Source organism: Myxocyprinus asiaticus, chromosome 42 (assembly GCF_019703515.2).
Source record: "Myxocyprinus asiaticus isolate MX2 ecotype Aquarium Trade chromosome 42, UBuf_Myxa_2, whole genome shotgun sequence".
Classification (NCBI taxonomy): domain Eukaryota; kingdom Metazoa; phylum Chordata; class Actinopteri; order Cypriniformes; family Catostomidae; genus Myxocyprinus; species Myxocyprinus asiaticus.
In genome coordinates, this window is record NC_059385.1 from 3,083,721 (window position 1) to 3,096,602 (window position 12,882).

A 12,882-nucleotide genomic window follows, 5' to 3' on the forward strand; every position below is an offset into this window, starting at 1 on the left:
TATGACCTAGATTACAATAAATACTCTGTTCTCTTCCAATGAGAATGGACATGGTTTGTGTGGACCACAATGTGTTTTGCGCAGTGAATTATTGGCTGTCAAGGGCATGAAACCATTTAAATTCGTGAGACACTTTTACAAATGTAGCTTATTATTGGGCCTATGCAGTTAATGGAATTATTAATACATTGCAGTGTTTGATTTTGAGGATGTTTTTGTTCACTTTTGTATGCTATACAATTTTGGTACTCGATGTAAAATTCAAGTCCTGATTTAAAACCACTGCTCTACAATAATGACATGGCCGATGTGCATATAACCACAGAGTGGCTCTCATAAACAGGGCCTGTCTTTTGTGATGTAGACAGATAGATCAATGGATACTTTATTGATCCCGGAGGGGAAATTCAGTGTGCGGGCAGTTTTTCAGCAGCGATGGAACTCCAGAGGAGGTTAATGCCATCTGACTGTATTTACACCTGCATAGTCTCCTGAGGCTTGGTTGTGTGTTTCACCCCTACAGAACATGTGCACCAAGTGTGGCGTTCAAAGCAGCAGACGTTCCAGTCCAGTATGGCTGTGCAAAATCTGTTGCGAACACAAAGAGGTAAGAAAGAGATCAACATATCTGCTTTAACGTCTTCTGAAAAATGTGATATGGATGTAACTACAATACTGTAGATTCAGCTTGACGTAGTCGACACCATCATATAGTTCCTGTTTTATACAGCCATTTTGCAGAGTTTTATACTCAGAAAAGGGTACAATTTATGTGCTTGTTAAAGAAATAGTTCACCCAAAATGAAAATTCTGTCTAGTAACTCACCCTCATTTTATTCCAAACCTGAATGCAGTTGTATTTTTTTCCCCATAGAACACATAAAGAGTTTTTTTTTTTTTAAGACAGATCATTGTGACCATGAAAGCTTCAAATAGGACACAAAAACACCAGAAAGGTCCCATTAAAGTAGTCCATGTGATTTTAGCACCATACGATTACTTTGTGTGAAGAACTGAAAGAAAATTGCAGCATATTGGTTGGCAACATGAGGAATAATAAATGGCTGAGGTGAGCTGAGTGAACGTTTCGGTAACACTTTCTATGAAGCCTGTTTTTATAGTGCATTATAAGGGTGTTCTTAATGCATTATAATGTATGCCTAATGCATTATAATAAATGTTCTTGTACATTCTCAGAACGCAAATGAGTAAAAACACATCATTTACAGTGCCAGTGCTTAGCCTTTAGTAGAGCTGTTACTTTGTTCATTTTTGAGTGTTTCCTCTGTGTCCAATGTTCATTTTAATGTAAGCAAGTTTAAGCTGATAACTCGTTTACATCTGAAATAATGTTATGTGGTTTTGTTGATTTTATTAAATATTTTATTTTCTAAGTATTACAATAAAAATGTTCAAAGCAAATGTGTCTTATAACAACTTAATAATATCTAATGGCTGTTTATTTTTATTTATTTTATATTATCCCCTTTTCTCCCAATTTGGAATGCCCAATTCCTACTACTTAGTAGGTCCTCATGGTGGTGCGGTTACTCACCTCAATCCGGGTGGTGGAGGACAAGTCTCAGTTGCCTCCGCTTCTGAGACCATCAATCCGTGCATCTTATCTCGTGACTCGCTGTGCATGACACTACGGAGACTCACAGCATGTGGAGGCTCATGCTACTCTCCGCGATCCACGCACAAATTACCACACGCCCCATTGAGAGCGAGAACCACTAATCACGACCACGAGGAGGTTACCCCATGTGACTCTACCCTCCCTAGCAACCGGGCCAATTTGGTTGCTTAGGAGACCTGGCTGGAGTCACTCCGCATGCCCTGGATTTGAACTTGCGACTCCAGGGGTGATAGTCAGCGTCAGTACTCACTGAGCTACCCAGGCCCCCATCTTATGGCGGTTTAAAAGAAGACCTACTATAGATTTTATTACTTTATTTAAAGCAGACAAAGACCACTTATAAATGATTATGACCACATTATAAAGCCTTTTGGATGTTTACAAGAAGACATTGCATTTGTCATTTTACTTAAAGTGGTAAAAGACCACTCATAAGTTGTAGGAAGATATTGGTTTTGATCAATGTCAAAATATGAAACGTATAATACATTATACCTAAAATAAATGTGGATAAAATATGGTGTCGATCGTGTGTTATAATGCAATATACTCTTAAAAGCTACACCATAAATAGGTATTATATCATATAACTGTTGTTACAATTATTTATGAGACAATACAACATATTATAAGGTTTATTATAAGGCATTAGGCATACGTTATCATGCATTAAGAATACTCTTATAATGCATTATAAATACAGGCTTCATAGAAACCAACTTTTCTTTAAAGAAATATTCTTGATAATGTAAATGGATGCACAAATTAATTACAGTTTGTAACTCAGAGATATAAATAGACAAGAGTCTTTCAGCACCTCTGACTTTCCAAGACACTTGTGTCTGTGTTTAGATGATTCATCCGTTTGATGTGGTAAATCGTGGTTAGTCTCTTGTCAGACGAGGTCAATCGCAGTAGGAGATGCGACTCTCTTTAATGCAACACAGTCATGAAGCCTGAATCCCATTTCCGTATAATCCGCAGGACTGAGTTCCTATGAGATGAGATTCCCAGATAAACATAAACTTATTTAATCCAACATCATTTTTGCAATTACCATAGACAGAGTTTCTGAACTCCAGGTAATGTTGTTACATATATTTTATCTCCCAAAACTCAATTGGGTTTGTAGATTGTTTTGTTTTGATCCTTTATCCTGAGACTTGGGTATCAAATTACTTGGAGCTTGGAAAGTGGAACAGCAACAGTGGAGAAACAAATATGCAAAAAAGCTGATTCCTAAAATGAAATTTACATTTTCCCCTTTGGCTACTGCCTGTTTTAAGCCAAAATAAGTTTAGCGGAACTCACTCTAACAAGCAGGAGTTCAAGGTTTTGCCAAAGTAAGCATAAATGTCTTTTATTAGTGGCGAATTAGAATAGATCAGTGGACTAATTGCAAATTGACGTTGACAAATGAATATGTATTTTCTCCCTAAGATGCTGAAGCGGTCTGGTGCCTGGTTTTTCAAGGGTTTTCCACAGCAGGTTTTACCCGCTCCTTTACCGATCTCTAATCAGAGAGAGTTCAGTACCACCAACACGCCGGCTTCTACAAACCCAACAACCAATCGGGAGTCTTCTAAACCTTTACACCCACAAAATGGAGGTAAACATAGATGCTGTGGCCATACATGCATATGGCAAAAGAAGTAAGAGTAGTATAGGTGCAATTCCTAACCTGCGCATTTCCTAGCCTACGACTGGGTATGTTTGGAATTGCATACTACCATATATTCTTACTATTTCTGCAGTATATATTGTATGTATACTATACACAGTATGGATGCTTTCTGTATACATAGAACACCCAGATGTGTTGTGTACAACAAATTATATACATTTTTATATCAAATTAAATTTAAAAAGCCATTTTATTTTCAAGATGGCAACTGGACTCCACTTACATGCAATGTATTGAGGTCATATGACAGCAATTATAGCATACTACTGTTTGAAATGTTTAGCGAAGAATACTGAGAAACATGCTATTTTTTTAATAGTAGGCAGTATGCAGTGTATATTGAGCAGCAGAGTATTTAGATATATATATAGCAAGCTATAGTATTTGATTCCAAACATAGCCTATAATTTCAGTATTGCTTCACATTGAAATATTCCTTATAACAAATTCTGTATACTATGCAGTTTTGTTATGTATTCACATCAGGCATGGAGAATGTATTAAAATGTCTTCATAAGTCACAGAATTGCTACATTATAATTCTAGAAGCTTCATTTCATTGTATTTCAGAAAGCACACAGGTTATTGGCAGAGAGCAGCAGATATCTGGTCAGTGTCCCGCAGTACGCTTCAAAAACTTTTAATATCTCTTGGAGGAAATGAGGCTTATGATTGCAGTATCATATTCACGTTTTGTTCATACTCAGCAGAAATGATGCCCCTTAAACGAGAGGAGCGTTCTGCCATAACCCAAAGAGCCCAAGAGGAAGACAGAGGGAGACAGTCTTTTAGCAGGAGCACAATTCAGTCCAAAATCGCAGTGGAAGGACAAACTTACTCACCTGTGGTGAAGAGGGAAGTACCGGTCCTGAGTTCCAGACCTCCAGCATCAACCTTCTCTACCACCCCCATCCTAAAAGGTGAGAGAAGTCACATACAGTATTATCCCCATTATGTAGTCTTGCAGTTGTGCTAAAACTCCTCTGCTGAAAAGACCTGTTTACACAAATGTCCATGCTGGTTCAGGCTGGTTTATGTTGTTAAGGTGCTGGTGGACGAGCATGGTCTTTCTTGTGAAGCTGGAATACCAAGGAAGTCATGCTGGTTAAAGTAGTTAAGAAGCCTGGTGGGGAACCAGTAAACCAACATTCAAAACACAATACATGACGTGGTTTTGCAGTTGTGTTAAAACAACCCTGCTGACAAGACCATCTTACACCAGACGGAACTTCAATGCTTGTTTAAGCTGGTTTGTTCTGGTTAGGTGCTGGACCAGCATAACCATGCTGTTCACCAGCAAAAGATGCTGGTCAGCCTGCATGCTCTTTCTTTCAAAACTGGATGACCAAGGAAGTCTTGCTGGCTAAGCTAGTTAGGAAACCAGCATCCAAAACACAGTATATGCTGGTTTTTCAACACAGATTGAACGTGTCCTTTAATATGGTATGGCATTGCGAATAAAGATGTGGGCTGCTAACGAAAAGGTTGTAGATTTTGAATTCTACGAGGTTTGACCCATGAGCTATTGCCGTTGTGCCCTTGATCAAGATGACTCAGTACTATTTTAATGTAGTATTACTTGTTATTTTTAGTTTATTATTAAAAACAAAGCCCTAGAGTGTGACATCATATCCTGTGGCAAGGTCTTAAGTAATCTTGCATACTCAAAGCCTGGTGTGATCACACACTGAGTGAACTGTAAGTTGCTTTGGACAAAGGCATCAACCAAATGACTTATTATGATTGGCTGATGAAACTGGAGTTATTGATTTGGGTGCCTAGTGATTACACAGTTTCCTTCCTTAATTGTTGGAGTGCAACACTTGTCGCAATGTCACAGATTTTGCTCATGCAGAATCCGCACAATAAGTGCATGTGTCTCTAAATCGGTAGGAATTCTAGATCCAGTGAGTGGACCGGAGGCCAGGGTACCACCTGCTATGCAGACCGACGCAAGTTTGCCAGCTGCCAACAGCGTTCCTGCTTCACGCCAGCCACCACCCCCCACTGTAGAGGATGAAGAGGACGCCAACAGCTACGATTCTGACGACGCCAGTAAGATGCTAATTTGCACTGACATATGGACATGCTTGCACCCTCTGGGAAGCACACTGAACAAAATGGTTTACCGTAGAATTCTTGCATCACAGAATGCAAAATATCACCAGACATTTGTTTGAGATGGTGTTGAAATAAGATCTTTGTCTTTGTGCAGTTTCAGCCGAACTGGAATGCTCTATTTGGCTTCTTAGGTCACATTGATGGTGTTTTTAGTCATATTTCTCTGTCACGCCACTAATATAATATTGTCCGCTTTCTAGCCACCCTGGGCATGTTAGAGTTCAGTCTGCTCTACGAGGAGGAGAAGAACGAACTGCAATGCAATATAATCAAAGCAAAGGTATTGTCTTTCTACCTCAGAACAGGCAGTTCCAATTAAATCTGTTTCTATACTGGGAAAATGCATCCTACAATGTTTTTGACCTTGTCACAACGCATATAATTTCTAACCATAAAATGACTCTCTCTCTCTCTTTGGTGAAGGGTCTCAAGCCCATGGACTCTAATGGTCTGGCTGATCCTTATGTTAAATTGCACTTGCTTCCAGGAGCCAGCAAGGTAGTAATCTTACAAAATTCCTACTTATGTTGAATGTGACTGGCTGGCTGAGTTTAATTTGTGTTATAACTTTTATAAAATGAACACAGAATGTAATGGATATATGACTGTCATCTTTTGGCAATTTTTTAGTCAAACAAGCTACGGACCAAGACTCTTCATACCACCCTGAATCCTGTGTGGAACGAGACACTTGTTTATCACGGTATCACCAATGAAGACATGCAGAAAAAGACACTCAGGTAGAATCAGCTTTATTAGATTTAACCATATTCCAGCAGTTCTCAAGTTGTTTTGCTTTGGTTTTGTAACAAGTAGCAACCCAACACTGACCAAAATTGTTTAATGATGACAAATTGTCTTTGAAATCAACTTTGATATTTATTATTTTTCCAACAAACTGCGTAGGCCCAACAATATGCAAACTTATTAATATGATGACATAGGTCGACTAGGAAAATTGACAATTTTGTAAATCCCTGAGTTTTTTAAAATGGTTTCTAAATGTCTCAAATTTGAATTGTTTCATGTTGGTATTTGCATTTAGCATGTTTTTTTCCCTGGTGTTTGTGTCCCCATCAGAACATACTTGTGACGTAATTTTAGCAACTTACGAGATTCTTGGAGAGCTTCACTGATGTATTCAATTAGAATAGTTTGGACTTAACAAAAGCTGTGACATTTCCCAGAGAGGAAAGGGTCAGCATCCACATTGTTCCCTTGCAGGCTCTCTGTCAGCGATGAGGACAAGTTCGGCCATAATGAGTTTATCGGTGAGACGCGGGTGGTCTTGAAAAAACTCAAGCTGAACCAGAAGAAAAATTTCAACGTTTGTCTTGAAAGAGTGGTTCCGGTAAGTGGACAGGATAGTAAATGCCCTTGAGCAGGTTTACTGTAATGAGTTTATGGTGAGGGTTGCATTTTAGTTAATTGACTGATACCTGTCCTATGGTACGTAGGTGAGACGTACAGCTGCCGCAGGGGCGTCTCGTGGCATGGCACTCTATGAGGAAGAGGTAAAATAACACATATGCATATTGAGTATCAGAATATCCGTAGTGGTGCATATTACAAATCACATGAGAATTAAACTTGATAAAGAATACTTTGGGGAGGGACTCCCCCCCCCCCCAATGTTCAAGCCAAATCTTCGCCCTTGAAGACAAGAGAATGGCTTCCTTGTCAATTTAGAATAATATCTTAGTTCTACCAGCAGTACATCTCATCTGTGATCAGATTAATAAAGCTATGGCTAGTTGTGCAGTCCACCAATAACGTTAACGCAACAGCAGTAGGAATGCCTACTAGTGACTTCACAGTACATGGACTAGTGACATCCAGCGACAATGTCGCTAGTGGTGTGAATGGGGCGTGTGAATGGGGCTTTACTCATCTTGTGTGTGTATTTTAGTTAAAGGATGATGAAGAAGCAGAGGAGAGGGGGCGTATCTTGATTTCTCTCACCTACAACAGCCAACAAGGTCGCCTGATTGTGGGTGTGGTTCGATGTGCTCATCTAGCGGCAATGGATTCCAATGGCTATTCTGACCCGTTTGTAAAGATGTAAGATTAAAATCCAGTAAAACAATGCAAGAATTAAATAAAACCGAAGAGGACATTGACCGAAAAATACTGTGTATTCAAAATGTTGTGGACTTATCTGTAAGAGAACCATTTGCTTGGGATTTTGTCTGAATAGTTCTTGCGAGACTCGTTAGATGTTGATTTAAAGATCACAAATACGGGGGGCCTGGGTAGCTCAGCAAGTAAAGATGCTGACTACCACACCGGGAGTCGCAAGTTTGAATCCAGGGCGTGCTGAGTGACTCCAGTCAGGCTTCCTAAGCAACCAACTGGTTGCTAGGGTGGGTAGAGTCACGTTGGGTTAACCTCCTCGTGGTCGCTATAAAGTGGTTCCTGCTCTTGGTGGGGCGCGTGGTGAGTTGTGCGTGGATGCCTTGGAGAATAGCATGAGCCTCCACACGTGCTAAGTCTATGCAGTAACGCAGTCAACAAGCCACATGATAAGATGCGCGGATTGACGGTCTCAGACGTGGAGGCAACTGAGATTCGTCCTCCACCACCCGAATTGAGGCGAGTCACTACGCCACCAAAAGGACCTAGAGCACATTGGGATTTGGGCATTCCAAATTGGGGAGAAAAGGGGAGAAAAAAAAATCACAAATACACTTTGTGTGCTTTTGACTCTGTATTTGTACTGTTTTGCAGCTGCTTGAAGCCTGACATGGGGAAGAAAGCAAAGTATAAGACTCAGATCAAGAAGAAGACCCTTAACCCTGAGTTTAATGAGGTACTCTTTCTATCTGTCTCTGATGATATTACATGCAATGAGCCTCTTGACACGGTCGACACTGATGTGGCATTATGACAAAGCTTTAATACGCTCTGACACTACAGTGAAAGGAAACTTTCTTTTGGTATATACTGTATAATGCAGCAAGGATCTGTCATGTTTTTTATGTTGAAAATATAGTCAGGTTTTTGTGATTGCAGGAGTTCGGCTACGAGATCAAGCATGCGGAACTGGCGAAGAAGACTTTGAATATCTCTGTCTGGGATTACGACATGGGGAAATCTAACGACTTCATAGGTGAGATGTCATAATAAATATGTTGCTTGATTAGGACTCTTTAGTGATAGTGAGGATAGTGGTTATGATTAAATTATTCTTAGTCTCAGATGAGCACCCACTGGCCAAAAGATGGATGTTACACACGAAAATGGCAAGAGCCCTCTGAAATTGACTGATAGATTTTTATTAGTCCGCTGTGAAACAAATTTTTGTTTAGAAGGCACCAGGCTTTGAAAGATTTGTTTTATAGCATCAAACGCTTGAAAGATATTGAGTTTTGTTTTTAGGTACTTAGTGCGCTTAATACACATTTTCCACAAATTTCTTCTGAGGGACAGGTGCATGATTATTTGAATCAGTTATTGCTTTATTGCACAAAGATCCGTTCTTTTAATATTTCGGATACCCACCCCTAAATGTCACATAACAGTGGACTCCGTCTGGCTCTGTGAGACTTTGATTACATACATATACATTTAGAATTCTAAAGATTATTTACATTACACTTAAAGTAATATCACAATACATTTATATACAGTGCACTTTCAGAGATTTAAACAGCAGCTTCTGTGCCCTTTTCATACAGGTGGATGCCAGCTTGGTATCACGGCTAAAAGCGAGTGTTTGAAGCACTGGTATGAATGTTTGAAGAACAAGGACAAGAAGATAGAACGATGGCATGTTCTGTTGAATCAAAACAATGTTGAGGTGGATGACTAAGATGTTACATCTCCAAATATCTCAACTTCCAACAGCAAACAATCCTATCTTCCAAAAAACGTTTATCTAATTTCCAATGTTCAGTTGGTAATAACAGTACTTTTGATTTCATTCAGAAAAAAATCTTTTGTCCTTACTGAAACCCTGTGAAGAGCTGCTTTAATTATAAAAGCTAAGGAAAATCTAGTTATTTTGTTCTCAGTTGGAAAACGGCCCCAACTGGTGGCAGTTCATCTCCGCCTCTTCGGACCTGGGAGGGTGACAAAGTGAGGGAAAAAACAGGGGGGAGGGGGGCGTGCTCTTCCGGCCCCAACTGGCGGTAGTTCATCTCCGCCTCTTCAGACTGGGAGGGTGACAAGGGGAGGGAAAAAACAACAACAACAACAAAAAACAAGAGGGAAAGGCCAACACGGAGCAACAGTGGGAGAGAGAGAGGAGAGAGAGAGAAAAAAAGTTACTCGCCGATTCTCCGATATGCCATAGCCTGGTCCTCGGCCACTCCTCCACCCTCTAGTGCACAACAGCCGTGCCTCCCCGAGCGGATCGGAGGCAGTCCTCCAGCCCCTGGCAGACGGAACGCCCCGTAGCGTTTTCGGCGGACGGTAGGGGTCTCCCCCGCCCCTGGCAGCGGTTCTCCCGCTCCAGGTGGTCGGCCAGGAGCCCCTCCCTGCTCGCGGTCGGCAGTCCACTCTTGACTCTACCGCGTTTTAGCGCCCGGTAGGGGTCTCCTCCGCCCCTGGCAATGGCCCTGATCACTCCAGGCGGTCGGTTAGGAGCCCCTCCTCCCCTCACGGTCAGCAGCCATTCCCCCGCTCTCAGGCGGCCGGGCTCCTCTGTCCCCCGGCGGATGGCCGCGGCTGCTCCGTTGGGGTGGATGGTAGTGGCGAGGACTCTACTACGGCGCATCCCTCCTCCTTCCTGGGCTTCGGCACCAGTGTAACAAGGTAAAAGGGAAAGGAGGAGGCGAGAACCGGCTTGACAATATAAATAATATTTAATGGTAAACTTAAACAAAAAGACACAAACATAAACACATGCAGGGCAGCTGCCCGTAACTCTCTCTCTTGAACTGCCGCCTCCGGTTGCCTTTATCCGTCTTGAGGGCTTGATTAGCCTGATTAGGGGCCAGGTGTGCATCATCATGACCTGGCCACATCCTCCTCCCTGCCACAAAAGCCTTAAAGAATAAAACCCTCATGAAATCATAAGTGACGTAAATCTCTTAGTCATTGAACAATGCAACTAAATACACTCAAGGATGCTGAAAAGGACTAATCATATAAAACATCTTGCCAATTCTTAAAGAAAAATAGCATTTGAAAATGCTGCTTACTGCTAGTGTAGAATTTTGACATTAAAAATATACCCAGTCATTTCATATGTGTTTTATTGATTTATATTTGTTTCAATCAGTGTGTTACAGATGAGGAATACTGTGTGTACAACAAATTGTGACTATGAAGTTTTGAAAAAGAATATTTCGAGTTTTGTTTAAATGGCAGGTTGTCCTTTTTCAATATTGTATCAATTACATATAGAAAATGCCCCGTTGTAATGTGCATGGAATTCATGGACACGTGTTCTTCAATTATACGTTATTGTCATTAAGTTTGAGTTTATTTCTGCATCTATAATATGTTTACAGGTATGAATACAGGCTTGTTAACTCAAAATTCCCAGTAGTGTTCTCATCAAGTTATTGCCTATGGATCCCTGGCGTGAAATGTTTATACATCGTAGTAAACAAGGATATTTCCTCAAGCTGTCTGGAATCTGGCACAAACTGAGTGAACTGTTTTAACAGTCTCTGGTATGAGTTGCCATTTGGAGGGGGGTTTTTGTGTTGTTTCTAGTGTCAAGGTTATATTCTTTAAAATCATATCACAGTTCTCTGGCCTTCGAACAGTGACGACAAATTCAAACGTAACTGGGTCTTTCATCTACTTCCGTCATGTTTACTCACATTATTATGTAATTGCTTAACCGCATGTTCCATCCAAGTTGTGCCCATTGCTCCCATGCAAACAAAAAATAAATAAAAATAATGTGCATCCTAGAAAAGTACAGAAATTGCACGTTTTTTGAGGCATCAAAAGGAATTGCAAAAAGTGAACGCTTTTTGTATGACTCATAATATGACTCTAATTTTAAGAGCGCTATGCCTTAAGCTCAGCACAATGCGATAAGTCATACGTGCATAGACAGTGGGGAAAGCCATTAATTTTTTATATTTTCATGCAAGCATGCGCTAAGTCTAGGCGCAAGTGGGTTTGGCGAAATCGTGCATACGTGGCGCTAATGGGCTGGGTCAAGTGCAGTGTATTTCTGAGGTTCTTCTCTGGTTATTACATCATCTGCTTCCTATTATACATTCTATTAACTTTCTGGTAACATGGATATAAATGAAGACAGCCCATTCATAAGAATTTGGTAATGTAAATGGGCTGTATGCAATGCATCCCCTGCTCTGTGACTGTATTTTCACCTGTGCTGCTCTGGACCACGATGTATGTGTTGTATACAGTATGTTATCTGGAAATATAGCCCTAAAGTTGCTGCCTATGTACTACTTTCCAAATTGGTCATTATCGATGTTCCATTTCAGTTAGGAAGCTTCCTTAGAAGGCAGCTGCCAATATATACAGTAGACAGCAACACAGTGCACTAGGTTTTGGAACAGAACTGTTAAGAAATGTAATGGACAAATCAGTAATGCACAGTAATAGATAACCTAGCAATATTGAAAAACGATAACTATCATCCAAGCACAGTTATAGCATAAATATTCTTAATAAACAGGTATATAATTTCTGTTTATAGTTACTTTATAAAATTAGACATGAGATGAGCCAAAATGTGATAAATAGCCTAATAAAGAAATGATCGGTTCTGCATTAGATTTTTATATAATATTTAAAGAATTACTTTATATATTTATGGTAACTTTTTTTCCTCATATATAGAATAAGTAAGTTTTCCATGTGTATTTCCTAGGTATTTTTTTGGAATGAATATCCATTACTTAGCACTACAGAAAGAATAAAAGCCCATTACAGAAAATTGCAGCTCACTGGGGTTTTGACTGTAATGGCGTAATTGCAATTATTCCAAATTGAGCTAATGGTCAAAGTATTCCCTTGAGAAAGTTCCACCTTTTAGTGAAGTAAATGTTGAATGAAATCATTCTTTATTTAGTTTCTCTTTGATTGCTATCTTGCTGCAATTGTATTTATTTATTTTAAACTTTGTTTTCCTTATTTGCCGGATGTTTGAATTACAGGTGGAAAGACCACTAATGAATAAGGTGTAATGGTTAACTTAATAGGAATGCGTCCAATGGTGTATGGGGCTATATTTGTTTCATAATAACATACAAAGTTGGTTCACAAATAAATTGAATCAGATCCACAAATAAATGTAAGGAGTTTCACAAAAATATAATGAATTCACAAATAAAAACAATGAGATTTTTAAATATATGTTAGGAGATTTACAAAAATAAAGTGAATTTACAAATAAATAAAATGAGGTTTGCAAATATTTACAAATATATATATACAACTTTGTCCAGCATTTATTTATGGATCGCTTCCTGTGCATATGTGGATTGCTACATGCATTTGTCGA

General features: G+C 39.7%; 1 protein-coding gene across 5 annotated transcripts in view; it reads left to right on the forward strand.

Annotated features, from left to right (window-relative positions):
- LOC127432579 (rabphilin-3A-like) overlaps positions 1-11,306 on the forward strand; it is a 30,477-nt gene extending 19,171 nt beyond the window's left edge. For 3 of the 5 annotated variants that reach the window (XM_051683853.1, XM_051683854.1, XM_051683851.1), the window contains 14 exons: positions 524-607; positions 3,080-3,248; positions 3,894-3,932; positions 4,031-4,243; positions 5,217-5,378; positions 5,645-5,724; positions 5,868-5,942; positions 6,075-6,184; positions 6,669-6,795; positions 6,902-6,958; positions 7,354-7,505; positions 8,172-8,253; positions 8,457-8,553; positions 9,122-11,306. In XM_051683853.1, the coding sequence (XP_051539813.1) occupies positions 524-607; positions 3,080-3,248; positions 3,894-3,932; positions 4,031-4,243; positions 5,217-5,378; positions 5,645-5,724; positions 5,868-5,942; positions 6,075-6,184; positions 6,669-6,795; positions 6,902-6,958; positions 7,354-7,505; positions 8,172-8,253; positions 8,457-8,553; positions 9,122-9,255 (1,581 nt within the window). In that variant the 3' untranslated portion in view covers positions 9,256-11,306. Of the gene's footprint in view, positions 1-523; positions 608-3,079; positions 3,249-3,893; positions 3,933-4,030; positions 4,244-5,216; positions 5,379-5,644; positions 5,725-5,867; positions 5,943-6,074; positions 6,185-6,668; positions 6,796-6,901; positions 6,959-7,353; positions 7,506-8,171; positions 8,254-8,456; positions 8,554-9,121 lie in introns of those variants that run through there. The other 2 variants (XM_051683852.1, XR_007895771.1) reach the window with 2 other exon arrangements.
- The last annotated feature ends 1,576 nt before the right edge of the window (positions 11,307-12,882 follow it).